The 24,760-nt window shown below is 41.9% G+C and overlaps 1 protein-coding gene across 1 annotated transcript; it reads left to right on the top strand.

Annotated features, from left to right (window-relative positions):
* The first annotated feature begins 1,248 nt into the window (after window positions 1-1,248).
* GLIPR2 (GLI pathogenesis related 2) lies at window positions 1,249-24,431 on the top strand. Its single transcript, XM_084281794.1, has 5 exons — window positions 1,249-1,374; window positions 12,042-12,150; window positions 14,275-14,378; window positions 21,782-21,859; window positions 22,903-24,431. Exons 1-5 carry the CDS (start codon window positions 1,362-1,364, stop codon window positions 23,061-23,063), a joined length of 465 nt encoding a protein of 154 aa, XP_084137920.1. The 5' UTR covers window positions 1,249-1,361; the 3' UTR covers window positions 23,064-24,431.
* The last annotated feature ends 329 nt before the right edge of the window (window positions 24,432-24,760 follow it).

Genomic DNA, 24,760 nt, shown 5'->3' with positions numbered 1-24,760 from the left:
AGTGACTGCCACTCTCAAGGCAGGGGGAGCAGAAGAGATTTCCTTGCTCGCCTTCTCTGCTGTCTCCACCCTGCTCAAGCTTGCCACCAGCTGAGGGAGGTGTCAGGCAGTTGTGAAGACGGCTTTGACCTTGCAGCCTGCAGTTTCCTCCTCCAGCTGGTGATCATTCACCCCCATATCTCACCCCCATATCTGTTCCTAGCAATCAGGGCAGCTCGTAGATAATGACACAGGCTCAGCATGTGCTGCAGCATCACCGGTGAAGCAATCGCAAGAGGGTTGTGTTGGTGAAGGGATGTTGTCTTCCTAATCTGCTCCTGCTATTTTTTTTTATTTGAAAATAAAATAAAAACAATCATTTTATTCCTTTTTTTTTTTTTTTAAGTAAAACCTCAAATTTTTGAAATGTATTGTAAAGAAAAAAAAAAAAAAAAAAAAAAAAGGAAGTATTGACCTCAGATGTTTTTCTGTGATGAAGAAAAGAAGGAAGTAGGAAGCACATAACTGACTTATTACTTGGAGAGATGCAGCACTTCTGAATTAAAAAAATAAATAAAAAATAATCAGAGTAACATCTCCACACCCAGCAGTTGAAATGATAGTTAATATTTGTCAGATTAGCGTGAGGTGTTTAGATGTACTATGAAGGTATCAGTGATACAGTCTGTAGCGTGCTTGCACAGATGAAATAAGGCGTATGAACATCAAACTCTTTTCACATAAATAAATAAACCATCATCATGATTCCTGCTTACCCTGAAGAATCCTATGCTGCATCTTACCCAGATCTTGTACAGATTGTTTTAGCAGTGCAGAGAAACTTTTCATAGTCATAAAATATAGTTAAACTCGTGTGTCACTTGCCTATTTTAACTTTACATGCAATAACTTAGTAAAACTTTAACGAGTAATCAGCTGTATGAATTAACCCCGTGGGTGATGCCTGTTGTGCCAGCATAACTATTTGTCAGCAGATTATTTTTTTTTTTTCCACAGCATACTCTTATCAGGAAATAGCCCCGATTACTAAACTAAATCGGTATGTGAAACCATATGGTGTTTTTGAGCTGCATGGTTACTGTGGAGGCTACGCAGCTCCTGACCCTAAACAGAATCTTTTTAAGAAAAAAAAAAAAAGAAGCAGTGTCCCTGTTCCTTATAAGGCAGGGGCAGGCTTCCCCAGCACTGTGAGAGGGGCGGTAACGGGTTATTTCAGCGGAGCTCCTCCAGCAGAAGTCGCAGCGGAGTGGAGAAGTTGCATTGAAATTACAAGCCCTTCATCGCCAGCGCCAAGCTGAGAAACTCCATCAAGAGAGGAGACATCAGGTGAAACAAGCAAACAAAAAAAGCACAACTTGATCATGGGAAAATCAGGTGAGCAAATGCTTCCGCGCAGTTGGCTGCATGTTCTTACGATAGCATGGCTCGGGTTTGTGCTCCGAAAGCCTTCCCGAAACGTTAGTGGCTTTTCTCTCAGCAGGCTGCTTTCATTTGTGCATCTTGCAGGCTGGGAGGAGCATTCTCTATGACACAGTGAAACGGGACCGTTACATTAGAGAAGCAAGGGGAAAAAAAAAAAAGAAAAAGCACCCCCCAAAACCTGCAAAATGTAGAGGTTGTATTGTAAGCCTGATAGCATTAATACTGCTTTGTGTATAGCTGCCTGACAACACTTCCTGTGCTGCAGACAGTCTGCAGACTTGCTGGCTTGGAGAGAGAAGCTTTTTTATTGCCCTTTCTTTCAGGAGGGTTTAGATTTAAGCTCTGGTTACGCTTTAACCAAGTACAGGCTGGCTGGGCTCAAAAGTTCTTCCCCAGCTGTGCGGATTTTTGTGAAGCCTCTTGTTTCTGCCAGCTGTTGGTTGCATTATTGCCCGCTCATCTCTGTCTGTGGGCCTGGGTCCTACGTTCTGTGTTGGAGAAAATCCCCCTGAAGCTGCCTTACAAGCTGGAGACCTTAAAAAGAGAGAGCTCGCGCCCCAGGGCTTGGTCCGCCCTCGTCCCGTTAGAGCTGCAAGCAGTTCCCCTTGAACAGAGACGTGCCTAGAGCCTGGAAATCTGTGCTTAATTTTTAAACCGCTACAAAAATGGATAGTTTAGTCTTGTTCTTGTGGTCAGGATGTTATTTCTGCAACTAATCAGAGCCCGGTGGCATGTTATCTACCTGTCTTTTCCATAAAAGAGCGCATGTGGGACATGCTGGGTAAAATCCAGTTTAAAAAAATCTCAATAAATTCACTTAAAATCACAGGGAAACTTGAGGAAAATCCGTGTGTGGGTAACACTCTGATGGGCCCCAGCATAAGTGTGTTGAGGTTTCTTTCTTTTTCCTTTTTAAAGGTCAGCAGCCATATGAAGTCCGAGCCATCTGAAAGCGTGGCTGTTGCAGGGCTTGCTCTTACTGCCCGGCATGCGGCGGCAGTCCGACAGCCAGCCCAGGCTTAGCACCATGGCCTGCAGTCTGTGTGTTTTCAAGTGGGTTAGGATTAGTAAAATTACCTTAAAGCTGTTAAAATAACTGTAGTCGCTCGAAAGTGTCACGTTCAAAAGTTCCTTGCTAGTGGCGTGAAAGGCACAAGTGCCATATAAGCCTAGCATCCCCGTGCTATGTTAGCAAAGTTGGTTGGGCAAAGGCAGTAGAGACTTGATGTGCCCCTCGCAATCCCAAACGGTTTAAAATCTCTTAATTTTAATGCCTAGCTTCTGCAAATTGCTAATACAGTTGTAAGGCAATTGCTATCTTTAGCTATTAGCCCTGCACACCAGCTCTTTGTTTCAAAATTAGGAGCAAAGGCACACCAGCAATTCCTTTCATGGAGGCTTTTGTTTCCTTCTCCAAGAAGTTACACAAATAGAGCTTGAGATCTAAGCACATCTTAAACTTTTTTTTTTCTCACTCGTGTCATGCTTTTCAAATTAATGGCAAGCTGGGTCCGGGTAGCTGCCTTTGAAGTGTGTGAGGTATTTTTTGGATGGACCACAATCAGAGCTCCTGTCCTGACAATTGGTTCATTGACTAAATCTGCCCTTTTCACTGCCCTGAAGTCTCTAAATTCCTGTCTGAGACTGTTCAGTGTTGTTTGCCATTGAACGGGTGAGAGCAGCTATTTGGAAGAGTACAGCTTCCTCTGTGTTTTGGGTAAAACATCGCATGGTCCAGCCGTGGTACTACTGAGGGCACACAGCAGGCTTAGGAGATGTGGGCAGGTTTCTCTGTACCGGGATGTGTGGAAACATAACAGGTTGGGACTGGTCTGACCTCTTGGTGACACCCAAAGAGTGCACGCTCCTCTCCTGGATCAGAAAGACTACAGCAGAGATTACCTGCAGGCATAAATTTAGTGAATAATTCATGAATTAGAGCACCCCTAATTCACATAAACTGGGGGCTCTCTATTTTAGAATAAATGTCTTCAGAGCAGTTTCTTTACCTCTGTATCTCTGGTGAATTTATCCTGAGGTCTAAGTGTCCCTGAGCAGATAAATCCCGCTGCTTATAACCTCAGTTCCTTGCAGGAACTTTGATAAAAGCTCCCCAGTAATGTGTTTGTTACTAACTATTAGGTTACTCTTGAAGGGGTGCTCTTTGTAAGTATTACAGCCAGCTCGCAGATGCAGCAGTGTTTTTGCTTCGCTTATTATGACTGAGCCCTGGAAGACATCAGTATCTCTGACTCAGCTTCCTTGGAAGCTGCAGGCTGCTAAAACCAAGTGCACGCTGGAACTCCCCCATCAGACTCAGAAAAATGCCTCCCATGGAGACAACTTTTGCAAACACTGAGGCAAAACACGGGGATCCCCCTCTGTCCTCCCACTGGTCTTCTCTCTTTTACGCAGCATCTGGGCTAGCAGGTGGCTCAGGCTCCCCTCCCGTGAGATCTCAGCCCCCTCCCAAATTATATTGGCGAGTGTTTTCAGCAGGAAATGAGCCGATAGTGAGCTGGCTGCTCTTTTTTTGTTGGCATGCTGCTATGAGCCTCGTCACGGCACAGCTCTGACCCCCCTGCAGCTGTGCGTGGAGGCCGGGGTCCCAGAGCAGCCATCGCCCCAGAGGGGTTATCCACAGCAGCAGCTGCCAGCCCTCTTCAGGAAGGCAGCTGGCGGCCAGAGCCACTCCTCCGCACTGGGATGGCTGGGGAGGTGGCAGAGAGGCTGTGGAAAGTCTCATTTCTTCCATTTCCCCTCCGGGAAAGGGATCTCGCCCCCCTTTGCCCTCTAAACGCCAAGCAGAGATGATGGGGAGGGAATCAAGTGCTCTTTGACTCCTGGCTGCAGGGTGCAGGGCACGCAGACAAAGAGAAGAATGGGCTCAGTAAATATTGGGTATCTTTTTTACAGTGTTTGGTTTCCTTATTTTCTTTCCTTCCCCCCCTCCTGCCACTGCAAATGTGGGTGGGTCTCCAGAGAGGTGGCTGGGAGTTACCCACTGTGCTGCGCGTTGAGTCAGTGAAAAAATAAGCAAGGGCCACAAAAGGGTTCCAATAACAAGAAGAGAGATATGAATCAAACCCAGTGCAGTTTTTCCTCCTTGCCTTTAGGCTTCCCGAGAAGCATGTGCTGGTTTTTAGCTTTGAAGATGCATCTTTGGAGCAGGGGGGAAAAAAAAGGATGTTCAGTTGATCTTGCACTCAGCGTCTCGAGAGGAGACAGCTGCGGCAGCTCTTAACCAAGCTCAAGTATCCTAGAGAAATGACCTGTTTGCTTTCTGAGAAATGTGATACTCACAGACTGACAAAATGACAATGCATTTTGTGTTGGCTGGCTTTGGAGGACCTGTGGTGATACAGGAAACGAATGCCTAAACTGCAAGTAACCAGCCCTGCATGTTGGGTAATGCTGGGGCATCTGCAGAACTTGTGATTAATGCAAGTTACTGGCGGTTTCTTTTTACATCAGAGCTGAATTGGAGGAGTAGCAGGAAAAGGGCCCTTCAAAAATCAAGCTGGTTCAATTTAAAAAGCCACGCTTCTCCAGTTTTTGTGTGTAGATGATGCTAATTACTCAGTTCAAGTTTGGTGAATGGGAAGCGGAGGAAGATCTTCCAGGAAGGCATCAGGCTTCAGCAAATAATATTCAGGGCTTAATTTTTATAATCATAGTTTAGGCAGAGGAGAAGGCCAACAACTGGCCAGAGGAGCAGCAGCCATCTCTTGTAAGAGTAGTTACTCCTGTTTGCTGCTAGATTAGTCGCCTTTGCTCCTGGTGTTCAAGGCAGATAAGCACCAAAACAAGCATGAAGTGGCTCACAAGGAATGAGACAGAATGGGATGGTCTGTATTAACAAAGACGCCTACTGAGGTTTCCCATGCCATGCTGTTACACATCAAAAAGCATCAACCCTCCTTTCTGCATCCCTCAAGAAATCATTCTAAAAAATAATTAAGCATGAAGAAAACTTTTACTGCTCAAAATCATTGAAAACATTCAACAAAGACCTTTTTTTTTTTTTTTTTTTTTTTTTTTTTTTTTTTTTTAACAGTACAACAGTTAATATCTATCTTGTTTGAATGTGAATTTGCCTCGGTTGCTGCCCTGTACAGGAACCAAAAGTAAGAGAAAATGAATCTCTTGATGGTAACTGCTGAGTCGTTCGTTGCCTATCTCCACAGGCCAGCAGAGTATTTCAGATAGCTGTTTTGGTAAAGGCCATTCTGTTCTCCAAAAGATTAGCTGAAGCATATCAATGTTGTGTTTTTACAGGCAGATATAAGCAAGTTCTGGCCAGTCTTTGAAGGTCTAGATAGAAACTGTGTCTGAGTCAGGCTGCGTGGCCCTGTGAGGAGGAGGAGGCAAGGCCAAGCCTGTGGCTAACAATTCTCACTCAGAACCGGCCCCTGTGCAAGCAGCTATGAGCCTGTAAGAGATGGCAATGGGCGTGGGTGTTTTGGAGGAAGACAACATGGGCCTAGTTAAGGCCATCAGAGTTATGTCCAATTAGATTTAAGAATATAAGGCCTTATTAATGAGAAGTTCGCAGCCTTTTTAAAGGGTTAGCAGTTTACTCACTAACTGTCTATCCAGGGTTGTGCATGTGTGTCATGATTACAACATTAGTGGTCCTCCATAGCAGAGTAGTGGTAAAAATAATGTTTTCTGATTATCTCTCGTGCAAATCCAACTCTGGCTTCTCTAGATTTGATGAGCAGTCACTTCCAGCCTTAGGCATGATGACCACTCCATGACAGCAACTACTTGGTTGTTGAAAGGTTTGCTGGTCTCGTTATTTGGAGAGGAGAGGGACCCCAAGCAAAGCATTTCTTCTCCCATGCCACTCTCCCCCACAAAAAAAAATGGAAGAGAGCTTTGTTTTGTCGGTGTTCAAGACTGATTAGTTTTTCTTTTCTTTTCTTTTTTTTTTTTTTTTTTATTTCAGAAGGCTCCACTGCTTCTCTGTGCTGTGCAGTTTCCCATTTACCAGGTGTTCCTTTTTAATCAGCGGAGTCAATTGCCTAACAGTTTATAAAAGGCCTTTAAGTGAGGAAGTAATCAACACTGTCTATTATGGCAAGAATAGGATTTGCAATCAAAGAGTGACATGACTAATGCCATTGAAACATTATTACACCGGTGGTTTCATATTCTCAGGCAATATGCCTCAAATTGGGAATGGGGGAGAGGGGGAACAATGTGTTACATCACATGGCACAGGTAATGCAAGGTTATTAAGCTGCCAGTTTGCTGTAGAGGAAACCTGGATAATGAAATGAGTGGGGAGTGTGTCCGGAGAATCTTCTCCCTGAAGTGGGATCCCCTGAACTGAGGGGAAAGCTATTTTGAGCAGACTGATTAAACACAAGAAAGTTCCAGGAAACTACTCTCATTCAAACTTGTGTCTAATTATAAACCCCAATTCCTTGCAAGCCCTTAAGCAATATTTTCTCTGCTAACTTGAAATAGGGTAATTCAGGTTGGAAGGGAAATTGGCTACAAACAACTATGGTATTCCCCATGAAGGCCCACTGTATAGGATGGAGGTGTTGCCTCTATTCTATTCTTGGTTCAAAGGTGTAAAAAAAGACAAAGAAACACCACCCAGGATGTAATGTTTTTTTGAATATGGTATCATTTTATCTTTCCTTCCCTTCAAAATGTATATATGATTTCATTTCCTCTATGTGTTTCCAAGCAATCAGCCAGTTTTGTTACAGTACGGGGGAGTTTCTCGCAGAAGGAGGTCAGTTTTTGTGACTGGAAGTGATGCATGAATTAGTGTGTCAGATCCATGCTCCCAGGTGATGTATTTAGGGATACCAGTCTGTGAAAACACTTTTATCCCAGACAGGGAGCAAGAAGGTGCAGTCAAATACATGGAGTAAAAAATATGAAACATTTGGTCTTTGTGGCTTTGCAGAGGTGAACCAGCATAAAACCACCACAGAGCATTTGTGTCCTCAAATCAAAGCACAGAGTCAAAATGGTGACAGAGGTGCAACTGTCTTCATTTAACCTTTCTCATGTTAATTACATAGCCATCATTTCTCCACTGAGAAGCAGTATGCTTGTTGTGCGAAAGACTCAGCTGTGGCTAGTTTCTAGAGAATCATTTCATGTGAGGACGAAGATGGCTGATAAGAAATATACCAGGTCTCTTAGGTCTAGGTGAGGAGGTGGTCATTGGCTTAGTTGGCTTTTACTGAAGAATTTTGTTTGTTTCCAATCTGTTAATATACTTTGAGAAGTCTGTCAAAATAGAGTTATCCTTAGTTATCTGGGTGGGTAAAAAAGGAATTCTTCATATAAATACTTTGTAGTTCCTAAAACTTCAAAGCAATTTTCTCACAAAGCTGTTGGGCATATTAAAAACTGTATTTGCTGTACCATCTTTACACACTCCATTTCTTCTGTTGGAACAGAGCAGTTTCTCCCTGTTAATGTTCCTCCTTGTGCTCTGGGCAGGAAGGAGTGTCGAAATAATGTGCAGTATCCTGGGTAATATGAGTCATATCACCAAAGTTGTTGGGATCAGTTTCTTTGCATTTACCTCCTCCTAAAAGAGTGGATTCTTTGAAACGTATTTTGCATCTGCCTTCGGAAATGTGGTTCCAGCTGTTACATGACTGCCCTTCTGTTTAGTTATTTCGGGGCAAAACTGAAAGGTGAGGTCACTATCTTCGTTTACCTGCAGTGCACACACAGAGTGAAAAGTTGAGGTCTGTCTCATGGCTCAAAGATGAATTGAGACACACATTTTGGTACGCTTCTGGGGAGGATTCTACAGGAGGTCTATTTCTTGTCTACTCTGTTATGTGTTAATTATCTGAAGGCAAAAAGAAAAACTTAGTATTTACACAAAGTACAAAATTGCCAGTGAAGATTAACCCATAAACAATAGGGCAGAGAGCATTGAGAAGACAATGATACTCCTAGAAGTGAAAACCGTGCTCTTTCTTGAATCACTGCAATGGATACATAGCCATTAAAAACCTGTGTCTTTTTTTACTACTCAAGTGTATGCTTGGCATAATGCTGTGGGCCCTGAGTTGTGACATAAGAGCTACCTGCAGCATATCTGTTGTAGGTATTGGGTGGAGCAGTTTTGTGTTTGTATTTTGTGAAGTATTTTACTGTTAACTTTTCCCCACCTCATCTTGCAAGCCCAGTGGAGTAGGTGCAGTTGATGGCTGCAGAGGTGATATAGAGCAGCCAGGACCATGGAGGACGTGTTCAGATGACTCACTTCTGTTTTGGTGGCCAAATGACGGGGAGAGCAGAGCAGGAGAAGACAAGGTTAAGAGAAGAGGCAGGAAGGATTCAGGCATGAAGAGCACTTCACCTGAGAGAGGTTGAGGAGGTTGGCACTGCTTGGAGGAAGGAAAAGAATGGTGAAATATAATACTCGGGGAAATAAATCTGATGGGAAAAGTCAACCCAGATGACTCTGCATACTTTTTCAAACAAAGTTCATCAATGAACCTGAAAGCACACCTTGCAGCCTTCTTGGACTATACTACAAGGTGGTCTATACTACATCTTAGCCTGTAAATTCGTTGTCATGTGCTGTCGTATCTTAGGCAATGCTCAAGCAGAATCTAAAACAGCAGTAAATGTTTGAATAATGAGAAACAAACAACTGTAGCTAATAGTTTTAATTGTTTTATCTGTTAAGCCCTGTAATGATTCATGTCCAAAACCCACTTCCTGGCAGTAGGAAATTTTTTTTTTTTTTCTAGCAGCTTAAGCAGCCTATGTGAAGGGAAAAAAAAATACATCTCCAGAGCTGCTTGGGAAGCTATTCACATTTGGGTGGGAGCCTGAAAACTCCCGTTAACTCTCACTTTTAATATCTGGCTTCTCAGTGTATGGAGCATTGATTAAAATGGAAAAACTTAGCATGTCTCCCAGAACAAATCTGAAATGTATTTGGCAGTTGGGCGTCCCTCTCCACGCTTCAGAGAGCAGAGGAGAGGGAGGTGGTTAGCACATGAGCTTGAGTCACTGGAGATAAGTGTTTATATAGCAGCCACCTTTAGGGAAGGGAAAGAAAAGAAAGGAAAGGGAAGGGAAAGACCCCTAAGCACTGCAGAGTGGTGTCTGCCATGGCTGGAAGAAACTGTTTTTTCCATGTTTTGTTGCTCTTTGTAGATCAAAATATTAGCACAGAACTGGACTGTGCAATGTCTGTTAGTGGATGGACTGACAATTGAAAAAGACTGCATTTCAATTGATTTCAAGCTTTTTCTTTTCTTTTTTTTTTTTTTTTTTTTTTTTTTTCCTGGAGTTTAAATCTTTTATTGTAGTCAAAAACAAATCACTTGAATCCAAAATTCATACTTGCAGGTCAGAGTGTTTATCTGCTGTTTAATGCTGAGCAGATGAGAAATTAAGTCTAGGTGATAACAGCCACTAACTCTAAGATTGTTTTGTGCAGAAAATAGGCAGCCTGGAGTATGCAATACAAATTCTAATGCTGTGCATTTCAAATTCTTTGATTTGTGGGCTACCCTAAAATGTCCCTGCTGGAAGCATGGACCCCTGCATCAGTGAAATCACCTGTAGGCCTGCTTTCCTCAGTAACTTGTGGTAGATGCATTAGGAAAAGGCCGTGATGCAGCAGATGAGAGGTTTATGATCCTGGCTCCATAGCATCAGTGAGCTGTGAGCAGTGCCAGTAAGGATGATGGAAGAGTTTTGTTAGCAAAGGGTGTGTGGGTGCTTACACGCTGAAGTGGGGGCGCCGGTTTTATTTGAGGGTATGCAATTTGTGACACAAGAGTGAAGGCAGACCTAGGAGGAGGAATGTGGTGGGCAGACCTCATCTCCCTCAATAAGATTCCTATTGCTGAAGTCTCAGCTGTCTTATGCCAACAGGTTTTACCAAAAAAAAATCTAGCCTGAAAACATCTTGATGGAGAATATATTAAGAGTATGCCCACAGCACAACTTTGGTCCAGAGAAATGAGCAAACTCAACTCCATATTCTGTTCAAAAGTTAAAAGGTCCTGAGTGAAACAGTGATGGCTTTCTATGTGCATTTGGACGTTGAGATTACTTTAGGTCACAATATTATCTTAAAGCTGTTTTTAAAACTAGTGAAAACTCTGGCAACAGCTAAAAGCGTGAGTGTGGGTTGGGTAATTACCTTAGAAAAGCATTGCAAGAGCAGTATATGCACACTGACAGCTACACTGTGGGAGAATGCATCACTACAAACAGGAGAATAGTGTACATGCTAATAAAGGAGGGGATGAGTGATTGTAGCTGTTAAAATTGAGCAATGAGGGAAACTTGAGAAATCTAAGGTTAATAACAGGAACAGCTTTCTAGTCATGAGATTTATATGGGCTTTGAAAACATCTTACAAGGAAAGTGATGGGAGTCCTAATTAGGACTTATGATTATTCAGATACATAGAATATAGAATTTTAAAGCTGATACCTAATATGTCAGAAATTAGGTCACAAATTGCATTAATACATGTAGAAACCTGCCTTACAGTAAAACTGGAGTAAATACTAAAATATGTCTCAGCCTGTTCAGAAGCTACAGCAGTACAGAGAAAGTGAAAAAAATTCTTCTCTAACTATCCTAATACCTTACTTCAGAGGTTCCAAATTCCTCTTGATGCAGGAAATTCCACCAGGTGACCAATTCCAGGGAAGATTATTAGATATTTTTTTTTTCCTGAAACTTGAGAAAAAATCAGGAAGGCAAAAAAAAAAAAAAAAAGAGAACATTGCCATCAAAGTGAATCGCATCTGGTTTGCCACTGTGAGTTAGCACTTTGTCCTCTGTCTACTGCTGCTGAAATTCCCAGGTTTACCAACAGTATGAAAATGAGTTTTTTTGTTTGTTTGTTTGTTTGTTTTGTTTTTTTTTTTTTGTTTTTTTTTTTTGTTTAAAAAAAAAAGCTTTGTAATAAATTCAGATATTTACCAAATACACTCTAGCACAGGGGATTAAAAAAGAAAAATCCTCCCCAGCAGTCATTTCCTTCGTTACCACCTGCTGTTTGTGACTATTATTCGTCTTGAGCCAAACACAGGTGCACCTGGAGTGTTCTGTGAATTTGTGCTATGTAGTGCCTACAAAGAATGCTGTGTGTTTCAAAGCTTTTGCATACTTCTACACATTTTAATATCTCCATTTTCTTTTGGGAGTGTCTTGACTGATACAAATTCTTGCATACACAGATAACAATTCACATATTTAGTGTATCTCCTCAGAGGACCTAATCCTTGCTTACTCTGATTTCTTTGCAGTGGCTATGCGGTGCATAGAGAGCTTGAAATGAGAGTCAGTCAAACTAACTTTAAATCACATTGCTGTTGAGGAAGGGAATAAGGATTAGGGTGTTTTTTTTTGTTTGTTTGTTTGTTTTTCAACCTGTAGTGCATCTGTACCATCCCACTGGGAGTGTCTCTTAGAGTTCCTGGACAGAAGGCATTAATGTTTCATTTCATCCAACTCAGAGGTAATGAGGGTGGTATGCTCCTGTCTTTCTGTCCAGCCTTCTCCAGCATCTTAGTCTACAGGGTATGTTTTTCTGTCTTCACTGATGTCTGTATTTGACAGACCTTTCCAATTTTTTGATATGATTTCAGCTTCCAAACAATTTGCTGAAGAGGTCTTGAAAGCACACAATGACTACAGGAAGAAACACGGAGTCCCCCCATTAAAACTCTGCAAGAAGTTAAACAGAGGAGCCCAACAGTGAGTTCAGTCCTTTATTTTCTTTAATGAGATTTCTGTCACTTTTATTGGTTAGGCTTGCCTATGCGTACTGCAAAAATACTTGCCTTTTGATATGCTGATATTCAACGTAAGCTTACTGGGTGGGAAGTGAAGGACCCTACTCTTTTTGTCTACCTACCCAAATCTTTTCTTCCTTTCTTTCTCTATCACATAACACCGGCTAGTCACACAGGCACTTCTTTGGCCACAAGTGTGTGAATCTTCCTTGCACCCTCTTCGAGACATGGGCTGCATCTGTCTACACTCGTGTGTCTCCTTTGCTAGTTGCCTAAAACATGCTTCATCACCACTGTCTCTGTCAGATGATGAACTGTCATCTGCTACAGAACCTCAGCTGCTGCTGAAATAGTGGAGAAAAGTCTTTCATGGTAAGACGTGATGACTGGCCCAAGATCAATGAAATCAAAGGGAAGTAATTTCAGATCAAATTGTCTGTCTTCCTTCCACGAAAGCAAAGTCAGTGTAACATTGTTCCCTAGTCTCTCAGGAGGGACACACCTTACCTCTTCTCCAGTGCTGAAGACTGTGCAAACTCCCTAATGTACAGTTAACATACAGTGGATCCAACTTCCTAGTGCCTGATTTAAGCCTTCCTTGCAGAAATTCTAGTCCACTACTGCTTTTGCTCTTTGCTGTAGATGTGAAAACCAGATTATTTCATTTCCCCTTACAGCAACAATTTTCAAAGCAATTTTCATGGGATCACAGAATGGCTGAGGTTGGAAGGGACCTGGAGGTCACCTGATCATCTTCAATTTATTTTTCAGGCTGAGGAATAGATCTTCACAGTACAAAGGAGAAATAGTTGAAGGGTGAAATGATGACTAAACTATTCAGAATATAAATGTCTTCACATAATAGCTAAAGACTGGTCAGCTTGATCCCTGCAAATGTCATCTCCCATTATCATCTCTCATCTCCCATTAGGCTTTCTACCCTAACTCTGCAGAGTTCTCCATGCTGTCTGGCCAGGAACCAGAGAAGCTGTAGTGTTTCCAGAACCCAATTTATTGTCTCAGCATGGTGCCACACTCTGTTGTGCAGATGCTACAGTCCCCTCATGCCCAGACCAGAAATCCCTACCAGGTGATGTGCCGTACGGCACACCATGTACATGGCTTGTTGATGTGCCCTCTGGCAGCAATCAAAATCTAATTCGGTCCTTTTTTTTTTTCCAGTTTTTGAGGCACCACGATAACCAGATGCAGTATTTCTGGAATGCCAGTGATGCATCTCCATACCTATGTAATCTGAGTTTTTCTTCCTGTTCTTCAGAGGTTTGTTTTGTTCCTGTTTTATGTGGTGCCTCCCAATGAGGAAGAGGTTTCACTGACTTGTCAGCCACACGTCTTGTCTCCTCAAACTTTTACCGATGGTTTGAACGAATCAATTTGTATGAATAGTTCAGATTATTTCTGCCAAACAGGCATTGCTCCGCATTTATCTCTAAGTGTGCTGTTGCCCTTCCTGGGTATTTTTAGGTCCTTCTGGAATTCCTCACAATCCTCTCCAGTCTCAGCTGACTTTCCTCACTGTGGCGAGCAGCAGTGGGAAACCTTTGTTTGTTGGCTGCCTGTAACTTACTTATAAGTATCAAAAGCATGTTCAGAAACCGGTGTAACTGGTTGGTGGTAAGAACCAGAAATGTTTTGTTCTGAATAGCAGACATGAAATATCAAATCTCATATTTGTCAGGACAGATTGTGCATAATCTTAAATACAAGGAGGAGCCTCACCTTTTTCTTTTGGATATATCTTGTATCTTTGTTGGTAAGTATCTGGTCTATCTCTGGTTAATTTGCTCTGTTTCTCTGCTTGTGTTGAAAATGGCCTATTTTCTACTATTTTGAGTCCCAAGAATTGAGGCAGGCTAAATAAATTGACTATTGGATCCCCGTTTTAGGATGACTGAGTCACCCTCAGCAGGTGCCTGTTTATCTCTGACTGTAATGAAGCATAGGGTGATGATTTCAGACACAGATCTCGTGCTTCCAACTGCCTGATCTAGAGTGAATTAATCAGCCTTTCTCTCGAAACAACTTGGCTGCAGTCTGTGACATGATGTGTGGATTCCTTTGCTAGGTATGCGGAAGAGCTGGCCACCACGAGGGTCCTCAAACACAGCTCCGAGTCTGCTAATGGAAAATGCGGAGAAAACCTGGCATGGGCATCCTATGATCAACCAGGTAAAGTTTCTTCTCTGTCTGTCTCACAGACACTAGATAAATGGCCTGTTTCCTGTACTTTGTGCTCAGGGTATGAACGAGGTGGATGCCTTGGCTGGTTGCAAGGGCACCCCCACTTCCTCTGCTCTGAAAAAGCAGCCACCACAGCCCAGCCCATGCTGTACAGGGACAGGATGCTGGTGTGCAGTCACCTGTGTGTGCTGAGAGCAAGAAACACACACTGGCTCTGAAGGGGTAATGAACTCTGGTAGTGCCATATGTCCCTTCAGAGGTAGGGCTTGGTGGCTAGGCTGCTCTGTTTGTCCTTGACATGATGTTACTTGGCGTGCTATTTCTCTGTCCCTGACAGGAAGGGAGGGAAGCTGCCAGTGCCCTGTTCTTCACCTTTATCCTTAGTTTGCCCTCACTTAAGGAAGGGCTGACCACAAGCCAGCTGTGGTGAGGAAGATGGAAATGTGGCAGTTGCGTACGGCACATCAGTTCCTGTTCGTGGGGGCAAAAAGGCGAGGGGAAGCCAAAGAGGGAGAGGCAGCAGCATCTGGTCTCTTCTGCTCTGTCAGTAAACAGGCTCTAAACCTTTTTCCCTGCCTTTGTTTCTGAAGACAAAGCACTGCATGCATTTTCTCATAAACATAACCCACAATTGACAGCTTTCAGTTTGGGTGCCCTAGGAGCTGAGTTTTGGCCTTGCTGGCAGCCCGTGGTGAACCCTTAGAGCTACGTTCAGCAGGCTCTTCCCTCTTTCCTCCTCCAGTGTTCAGGGTTAACACCTCTGCCTGCTGAGGCAGCAGGTGGTGTGTATTAAAAGTCACCACTTGCCTTCTTTATTCCCATCCGCCCCTGGAATTCCCAGCACAGTCTAGAGGAGATTGAAGCTCATTTCTGCAGACTGTAGGTCCCGTTTTAAGGGCCTGGCAATTTTAGGAACTGAGTTTCAGACCCAGGTCCCTGGGCCTAAAAGTTCCAAAAAAAGGAACTGCTAGGTTCCTTTTCAAGTGCCAGCTCTAGTCCCTGGTGTATACGTTTTTATATTAAAAAAGAAAAGCAGGGTGGAAAAATACAATTGGACCTACTAACATTTGGCATTCTGTCCATTGCAAGAGTCTGAGGCAAGACTTCAGAATAGCATGGGAAAACACAGATGTATGGCAAAATTTGCAGTGCCGATGACTCACTGGCTGAGCTTACTTCTTCCTTCTTGTTTGCGTTAATGGCCTGTGCTCCTTCCCCCAAGGTTAAAGAAACAGGATTCTCTTTCAGAGAGCTGGAAACAAAACACACGAATCCTTCCACAAATTTATAATGCCAGTCCTTTTCTGGATCACATTTGTTTTCTTCTATGCGCTGTTTCCATGCATAACTTGCCAATTTTGAGCAATTTTAGTGCTATTTGTTATCCATGGGGTTGAGTGCCTTGCTAAGAAAATGAAGCTACATCCTCTTTTGTTCTGTTCTACATTTCCTATGTAGCAGGATCATTCAGAGTGTCAGAATGAGAAAACTAGTTCTTCAAAGAAAGTTGTTCCCCTAGCTGGGCTTAGTCTTCATCTCTGTGGAGCTGGTTCATTCTTCCTCTTTTTCTCATATAGTTCCCTTTGGATAGTTAATTTGTAGCCTGCTCAATGAGGCTGAAATTTGTATTAGGCATCTATTCAAGGGCTTAACAAAGGGAGTCTGTGTCTTCCAGTTTCCTTCCCAGATAAAGCAAAACTCAATAAACCTCCAGCATACTGTGTATTGTCTGTAAGAAAGTGATCTTATTGTTTATTTTGACTCTTAAGGAGTTCCGTAATAATGCCAGGAGATGTATATCCTGTTTTGGAGAAGATTTAAGCTTTACATTATAAGGGCACTCTAGCCTGACCCTCTCCTGGCACAAGAATCTCTGACATTGCATTCAGGATTTTGGAGTTACATAGCCTAAAGCTGTAGCTGGAAATATGTTTATCCCTGTAATCCAAGAAATAGTTGACAGCTGTTTCCTCCCTCCAAGTCCTGCAGGAACTGCTCCGTGGCAGGCTTCTCTTTGTCTGCGTTCGAGTAAGTGAGCTGTCATCTGCCACTGATGTGGGAGACCACGGCCTGCCTTGGCAGCTGTGGTGTGTCAGGCTTCTTAGGATGCCTCGCGCCATTGCTCACGTACCGGCAGGCTGAAGGCAGGCGCTGAATGATTAAATCCTGGCTGGGATGAACGGTGTCGTGAAGAGTGTGGTGTGCTGCCCCTGAAAACACTACGGCTGATGGGGGAGTTCGTGAGACAAATGAACAGGTTTGGGTGATATCATGCAGTGATGGGAGGAACCCAGGTTTGGGGACAGATCTGGTCTAGTGTGCAGGTACCTTCTGCACCAGCCCTGAAGGCACATGCTTTGAGTCAGAAATGTTTCTGAGCACACCTTGAGGCATCTGTGGCTCTCTATTACTCTCCAACACCATGCTTATGCAGTACTGCTAATACAGACCTTCACAAGGAATGCTGGGAGTAGAGAATTACTCCCTAAAACTGTTTATCTAGTATCTAGATTCCCATCTAGATATATATTTTATTTCTGAGAGAAACTTAAACCCGCCTCTCCTGCTTTCCACTCAGACTGGTGGAAGGGAGATTGTGGTAACAAAACCTAGAAAAATGATAAAAGAAAGATATGAGGTTTGGGGTACCTGGTTTTTAAAGAGATCTTGAATATGGCCTATATTCTGTAATTTTATTAGGATGTTTTTAACAATTTACTCTGTGAGTTGTCTTGGAGATTTAAGGTTTATTTGGTATAACAAGAGACAGTAAGACTGGCCTCAGAGCAATTAAATATTAATGAAGCTGAATACAGTTGCTGGACTGCCACAGCCTTGTGCCCTGAGTCCAACCAGCAGCAAAGATGAGTGTGTTCCCAGGTGTGCACACAGACACATACACAGCTTGCACATATGTGTGCAGGTGGCCACACAGACCCACGCAGATAGGTGCAGTCAGATTCACTTGGAGAGCAAACAGAATGGCCATGCTGCTCGCCCTTAGCTTGAGTAAATGCTAGATACACACAGCTATGCTTATTCTGTACCTAGTATTGATCAGAACTATACTTGGCTATTAAGGATCTTTGCACCAAAGTTTGTATGATGTAGCTGTGCCCAGAGAGTAGTGCTACCGACAAAACTCATCACAGCAAGACAGCCTGTTCTGAAATGAGCAGCTGGTAAGTCTATCTGAGCAGGTCATCAGTCAGCTATCATTAGGAGAAGGGTGGAGCTGAAGCACGTTTCCATTGAAAAAGTGTTGAAACTGTAAATGTGGTTAACAGCGATGCAAACAGGAAGGGTATTTAAAGAAAGAGCGATACACTCACTGGTTCTGCAAGTGGAGCTACGGAAGAGAAGCTGCAGCACTGACTGTAGGACAGATCTGGATGATTTTGATAGAATTAAACTTCTGTCACTTCTGCTATAATCTGCAATGATGGGTGGGAGTATGATTTCTTTTCTGTGTTTTTTTTCCTTCTTGAAATACATTTCAAACACTCATCAGCCCATGTTTTGGGGGGTGAGGGAGAGGGAGTTGTTTTCAGTGAAACATTCAAATGCAAGGTCAATCAATGGGCACTGAATATAACTGCATCATGTATCTTGTGATGGAAATGGAAATACTGGGGTCAAATCTCCCAAAACAGCATGTCTGAGGATGCAAGTTGTTATCCAAGGGGCTAGGCTGAGCGCTCTGCTCCCCTGTGTTCTCTTTCTGTTCATTTTCCCCACTGGGCTCATGACAGTTTTCCCATAGTGACCTGTGTATCAGCTGTTATTTTCAATGGTGGTTTATTGCTTACTGCTTCCCGGAGAACAGAAAGTCAGAATAAAAGTACATTTAATCACTAGGTACCTGCCTGTCTTCTCATATGGTAGGAACTTTCACATAGGAACCCCCCATCTCCTGCAACATCTGACAGATACAGTTCATCCCCTTCACTTCTGAGGCACGTCTTCAACTTGATTTCAGGGCAGAGTCTTTCACACATTTCCTGGTCCTTTGGTGACCCTCCCTCTTGCTGGGAACAAGTCAGTCTTTAATTTCTCACAGCCGCTGATGCAATGACTCTTCAATTCAAGGATGACAGCAATACTGTGCAATGATAACCCGATCCTTCACATTTAAGCAGAGCATAGCTATTAGCTTCTAGACTTTCACTGTCTGCCTGCAATAAGTTAACTTAACTACTAAGGCTGGGACTTAACACATCATAACTTATCTTGCATAACTGTGCTCGTTGTCTTGCATGTGCAGGACTGGGGCATTCTTGCCTGATGTCACTGCCATCTTACTTGAATTAAGGCATTACCAGATTTTCACATTATGATATTCTTTACATTAAAACAAACAAGCAAACAGACAAAAAATAAAATAAATGAAGAGGTACTACATCAGAACTTCCATGTGTCTTGCAACCTTTCCATTATGCTGACTATTAGTTCTTGTTGCATAGAGCCTAGATAAGCTTCTTAGAGCTGCAGTAGAGAGAGTGAGGTTGACTTTCTCGTGATCTCCTATTTCTGCTGTGTACTAATGGATGGAGTGAAGTGTTGATAGCAGTGGAAATGCAGTACTACATCTGTAAAAATTCATTTATATAGTGTAGTTATTTAAGCACTTGTACATACAAAGTACATATGCTTTATAGGCTGATATGCCTGCTGTCACACTCTGTGCATCTGCTTCACCCAGCTTGCCACAAACACATCTGAATTCTTCATAGGTGCGAGGTCTGGTGTGAGACAGGATGATTGTTTTTTACCCTGTGTGTTTTTTATTTTTCCCTTGAATTGCACATTAATTGGTCTTTGCAAGTTTTTAAGCCTTCATTTTAGCTTTAGTGTGAGTAACAGATGAACAGGTATTTTATTTGCATTAGAGACTTCAGCCATAAAACAGGTCTACAGGATTTGTTGTTTGTTGCAAGGAGAACAGGGAAAGTAGGAACCTGTTATTATTTCCAAAATATTTCCTTTGGGAATCAAGAGAGGTTTTGCTAAATTTTTATGCAGAAAATGTAAATAGACTTAGTAAGAGAGCACCATTCCTAATGAGCTGCGTGGTGTATGGGTAAGTTCTTAGTATTTCCACAAACCTTTCAGAGATGGCAGTTCATTCAATATTTTCTTTTCTGTGACAGCCCTGACAGCCAGATTGCCAGGTTAACGATGCCATCAGTTTAGCAGATTAGACTTCAGATGCTTATGAGTGCAAAGAGGTTAACATCTCAATGCCTGACTCCTAGAACAGTGCAAACATAAGACTTTTCGCTGCAAAATAGCAGAACATGAGTCATTGTGGTTCTGCAGCCAGGAGTCCACCAGGGACCAGCATTTTTCATGGCAGTAGTCTTAACATCTTTGGCAGTTATGAGATGGACTGGCTTTATGTCATACTTCCTGGAATGCTAAGCAGAAATTTCATTATTGATGTAGCTCAAGGAAAAACCTGTCCCTTCTTACCCCCTCCATGTTTGACACAAGAATTTCCTAAGAAGCAGTAATGGAAAAGAAGTCATGTCTGACCTTTGAGTGCACAGCATCTGCAACTCTGCTCTGAGCTTCTGCCCTCTGTGCTGTCAGTTTGACGAGATTCATTGTGGATTATCAGAATCTGCTCTTGTCTATGGGATTCCATAATGTTTCAGCACAAAACAAGGGAGGATTGTTTCTTCAGCAAACGTCACAGTTAGAGACCTATAGGCATTTAGTGCTATGCCACTAACCATAGTTGTGATCCCTAAATAACTGTGGTCAGTGAATGCCTCTGAGGAGATGTGCCAGTGCTGCATGTAAGGATTTCCATGCAGTGCCAGCTCCTAGACATGTATATTTAATGTGCCTGACTGTAGGACCCTGGGTTAGAGCACCTCAAAGTAGAAATCCCCCATGGCTCAAGTGCTGAGTAAACCCCATTAAGAATAAATGCGTTTAGAAATTTGAGGTGTTAAATGCTGATGAAAGCACAAAACTAAGGGATGTCAGGAGGGTCATTTTTCTTTGGTTTGCTTGGAGCTCTTCAAACACCTGGCTCCACAGGTCAGAGGCTTCCCTCTTTTGCTCAGAAAACCTGGCAAGGCTCACTGAATTCTTTTCAAATGTGTCCCAAGAGGGAGTATCTGCTGAACAGGTATGCAGAAACCTAGTGATAGGAGTGCCCATCCAAGATGGGGGAGATGAGTGCTCTTTCACTACCTTCCAGGCTTAAAGTTACAGACAGTCATGGGCAGGAAAACAAAACAAAACAAAAAAACACTCAATGTGTTAAACTGCTAGACAGCTTTGTTAAGGGCTAAATGGATTTCTTAACCCTCCTGATCCAAATGCTACACCACGCTGGTCTCTGTTGTCCGTAGGTTTTTCTAACTTCAACCCTGCAAAGTTTTAACTGCAGGCAACAACGGGCATGTGGCCCTGTTGACTGAGCTGCTGGAGGTAGTAAAGCGCTCTTCATTCTTTTCACTTCCTTCTTCCTTCCATGAGGATGATCAGAGGGCTGGAGCACCTCTCCTGTGAAGACAGGCTGAGGGAGTTGGGGTTGTTCAGCCTGGAGAAGAGAAGGCTTCAGGAAGACCTTACAGCGCCTGCCAGTACCTAAAGGGGTTCTACAGGAAAACTGGGGATGGACTCTTTATCACAGAGTGTAGGGATAGGACAAGGAGTTATGGCTTTAAAGTAAAAAAAGTGCAGATTTATATCATCTACAAGGAAGAAATTCTTTAATATGAGGATGCTGAGGCTGTGGAACACGTTGCCCAGGGCAGCTGTAGATGCCCCATCCCTGGAGGTGCTCAAGGCCAGGCTGGATGGGGCTTTGAGCAACCTGGTCTGGTGAAAGGTGTCCCTGCCCATGACAGGGGGTTGGAACTGGGTGGGCTTTAGGGTCCCTTCCAGCCCAAACCATTCTGTGATTCATCAGCTCCATCCTACCTGAGGAGAACGCACTACAGAGATCTCCCTGGAGTGGGATGAGCTCTTCCTGCAGCTTGCTTGAGCTTTGAGCCAGACTGTGCTGGCCACATATTTCCTAGCACTTCAGTGAAGAAACTGCTGGACTGTGTTTGTATCAAGAAGCTGAGAAAAACTCAAGTAACTGGTGGCAGGAGATAGTTCACAAAAACTTTGGACTAATTAGTAACCGTATAGCAACAGCTGGTGCAAAACAATAAATACTTGGTAAGTAACATGTGCCACCATGTTACCTACTTCTCAGAAACTTTTCTTCAGTAAAAGACTGTTTCATCATGTTTCCAGAAGTTGTGCCTTCAGTTGCACAGTTCTCATCAGCTATTAACAGAAGATCTTTCTGGTCATGCTGTAAGTGAGCTACTTTCTTGTGTTTATGTGACCTGTCATGATTCCATGTTTCTTTTGTGTTTCAGGGAAGGATGTGGCTGACAGATGGTACAGTGAAATAAAAAATTACAGCTTTCAAAACCCAGGTTTTTCTTCGGGGACAGGTAAGTTCAGATTGAGCTCTTTCTCTTCAAAAGCAAAACTTTTATTTTAAGAAATTGACTGCTCTGCTTCTCTTGATATTTTTCAAAAATCTACCTTATTCTTAGGAGAAAAAAAAAAGAGAGAAAATAATATTAGAATTTCTCCAAATTTTTATGTTAGAAGCTGACAGAAGGGTAAACAAAAACTTGTGAGAAATAAGGAAGTAAGCAAAATCTTTTTTTTTTTTTTTTTTTTTTTACATATTATATTTTTCTTCCAACTTCAAAGTTCTTAAAAAGCAACTTATATTTAAGGTAAATTAATTTGTAAATGCCACTGAATTGGAATCATGTAGATGTCTTATTAAATGTACTGTGCTGTTGTTTACATTGACACGTGTCTTCTACTGAGCGGCATCACTGCAATCACAGAGATTACTTCAGCTATAATTTGGAGATCAGCCACAGGTCACTGACTGCATATTGACAATACAGTGTGGCATGAACATAGGAACATCATTCCTTGAATTAAGCAAGAGATATGCCCAAGCTCATCTGAGATTAAGAAAAATCTGTGTTTTCTCCAATGGTACTCATCCGTGCATAGGGGGAATGACTGATAACACAACTTGGGGGTGGCTATTAGACCTAGGCACAAGAAGCCACAAAAAACCAGTACTAATTTCAACAGTTGCACATGCAGGCAGGATGAGGGAAGATGAGGTGGTAGAACTGCTGTTCATACTGCAGGAAGTAGAGACCATGATGTCTTGGTGGAGTTTTATGTCAGATACTCATCAAACTACGTCTTTCATGATTCTCTTACTAGTTGGGAATAGGATATGGAACTGGAATAGTAGAACGAACCAGATGAAAGTAGGCTTTTTCAAGACAAAATGCTAGATGTAGAGGTTTTTTGTTTTTTCACACCTTCATTTTTCTTTCCTGTTAGAGAAAAAAACAGGTTTGTCTCTTTCTCCCAACCAACAACCCCTCCACATGTTTAAAGGACTAGTTTAAATTTAGCACCTAAAATGTCTGCATATATTTCTCTCTTTCTTCAGGCCACTTCACAGCAATGGTTTGGAAGAACACAAAAAAGATGGGAGTCGGAAAAGCATCTGCTAGTGATGGTTCTACATTTGTGGTAGCTAGGTACGATCCAGCTGGAAATGTGGTAAATCCAGGCTACTATGAAGAAAATGTCCTTCCTCCAAGAAAATAACTTTTTTTTAAAAAAAAAAAAAGGTAGTGTTATTGTTTAGCGACAAATGAACCTAAGTTTGGACTTGACAGTGTTTGAAATGAAGTACAATTCAATGACATTTCCTGTTGGATACTGCTGTTCGCTTCTCGTTACAGAGGAAGCAATTACATGTTGCTTGAGTCAATCTACACATTAGGTCCCTGTTGTTTCTGAGGGGGCTGCAGTTTATCTGAGGATGAAGTGTATGCAGTATTTCTGAAGGGTAACAGTTTATAAGTTTTTGTTTTTCTTTTTTCTTTTTTCTTTTTTTAAATTTTTTGCATGAACTCTGTGTCAGCATGTGAGTAAGCACATGTTGGATGTCTTTTTCTTAACAAGCAAGTTTGTAGCTTTGTGTAAACTGAAGATACCAGCTTGTAATTATATCATGTATTTCAAGTTTTCCAGTATTCGTTAATAACTAAATTCTTTGCTTTCTCTCTGTACCTCCTGCAACTGTGGGGTCGGCTCTCTACAGATGAGATAGAACATGTGCAAAGCCTCCCATATGAAAAGTACTTGTATAAAATGTAGGGCAATTCAGACCTGTATGTTTTCATTAAAAGGATCTCAGAGAACACTAACATATTGCTGGCAAAATTGTATCCATCAAGCAAGCTATAACTAATGCTTGACCAGAAAGCTACTAGAAATGTTTAAATCCTAGCTTTATGTTTTTAGGTGCTAATACTTAAAATTTATTTCAGATGAAGTGTATTTCAAGTTTAACCCCATCCTACAGTTTACAGTATGTACATTATCTTATAATCAAATTGTTTACTTCCCTTACAGAAAAGCAAGGTAGTGCCTTTTTTCTTAAATGTATAAAATAAGTTTCTTTTGGAGAGCATCTTGGATTTTATTTCTCAGTAACTTATTTTTATTTCCTAGGGAATACCTTCTGCAGGTATCATACAATGCAGATAATAACATTCCCAGATCATAATTAAGAAACATTTGCTCTTAGTTGTTATCATTCAATAACAGCAGAAATGTGTCACAGGCTGGATAGATGTCTTGGGAAAAAAAAAAAATAATAATTTCTTTAAAAGAAAACAAACAAAAATTCTATGGACGCTTTTTTCTTTTCTTCTTTTTTTTTTTCTCCTTAAAAAATGTGGACTGGACACTTTGGCCAGATTCATATACTCTAATTTGGGGTTTTATTTTTTATGTAAATGTTTCTTTCTGACTTCTGCTGAGATTCTGTATGCCAGAATTTGGTTCATGAAGAGTGCCATTGCAGAAATACTTTTTGTTTACACAGTTGTAATAAACTGCACTGTTACGGCTTGATTATATGTCACTGTGATGCTGTATATTATAAACTTTTTGCTGTAACCAAGAATTTAACACATACAATGAACATCTGAAAATTAAATATTTTTGAATATGAATTACTAAAGTCTTTGCAGTTACCTGAATCTTTGTTGGATGATCTTTGGATTTTATTTCCAGGACATTAACATATAGTTTATTTAGTTATGTAAGGATATGCAAATAAACCAGCAAGTAGTCTAGTGCAGGAAAGAAAGAAGAGAGACCTTCTAAGAAATGATAAATCATAAAGCAGATCAAAAATGACTATCACCTCTTTATAGAAATTTTGCACTGACTTGAATCCAAAGGTGAAGAGTCATACATCTTTCTCTGTTGAAATCCCACTTTGTATTTTG

Source organism: Netta rufina (assembly GCF_964035555.1).
Source record: "Netta rufina genome assembly, chromosome: 2".
Taxonomy (NCBI): domain Eukaryota; kingdom Metazoa; phylum Chordata; class Aves; order Anseriformes; family Anatidae; genus Netta; species Netta rufina.
The sequence above is the reverse complement of the archived record's forward strand: the minus strand, read 5'-3'. Positions and strand labels throughout refer to the sequence as shown.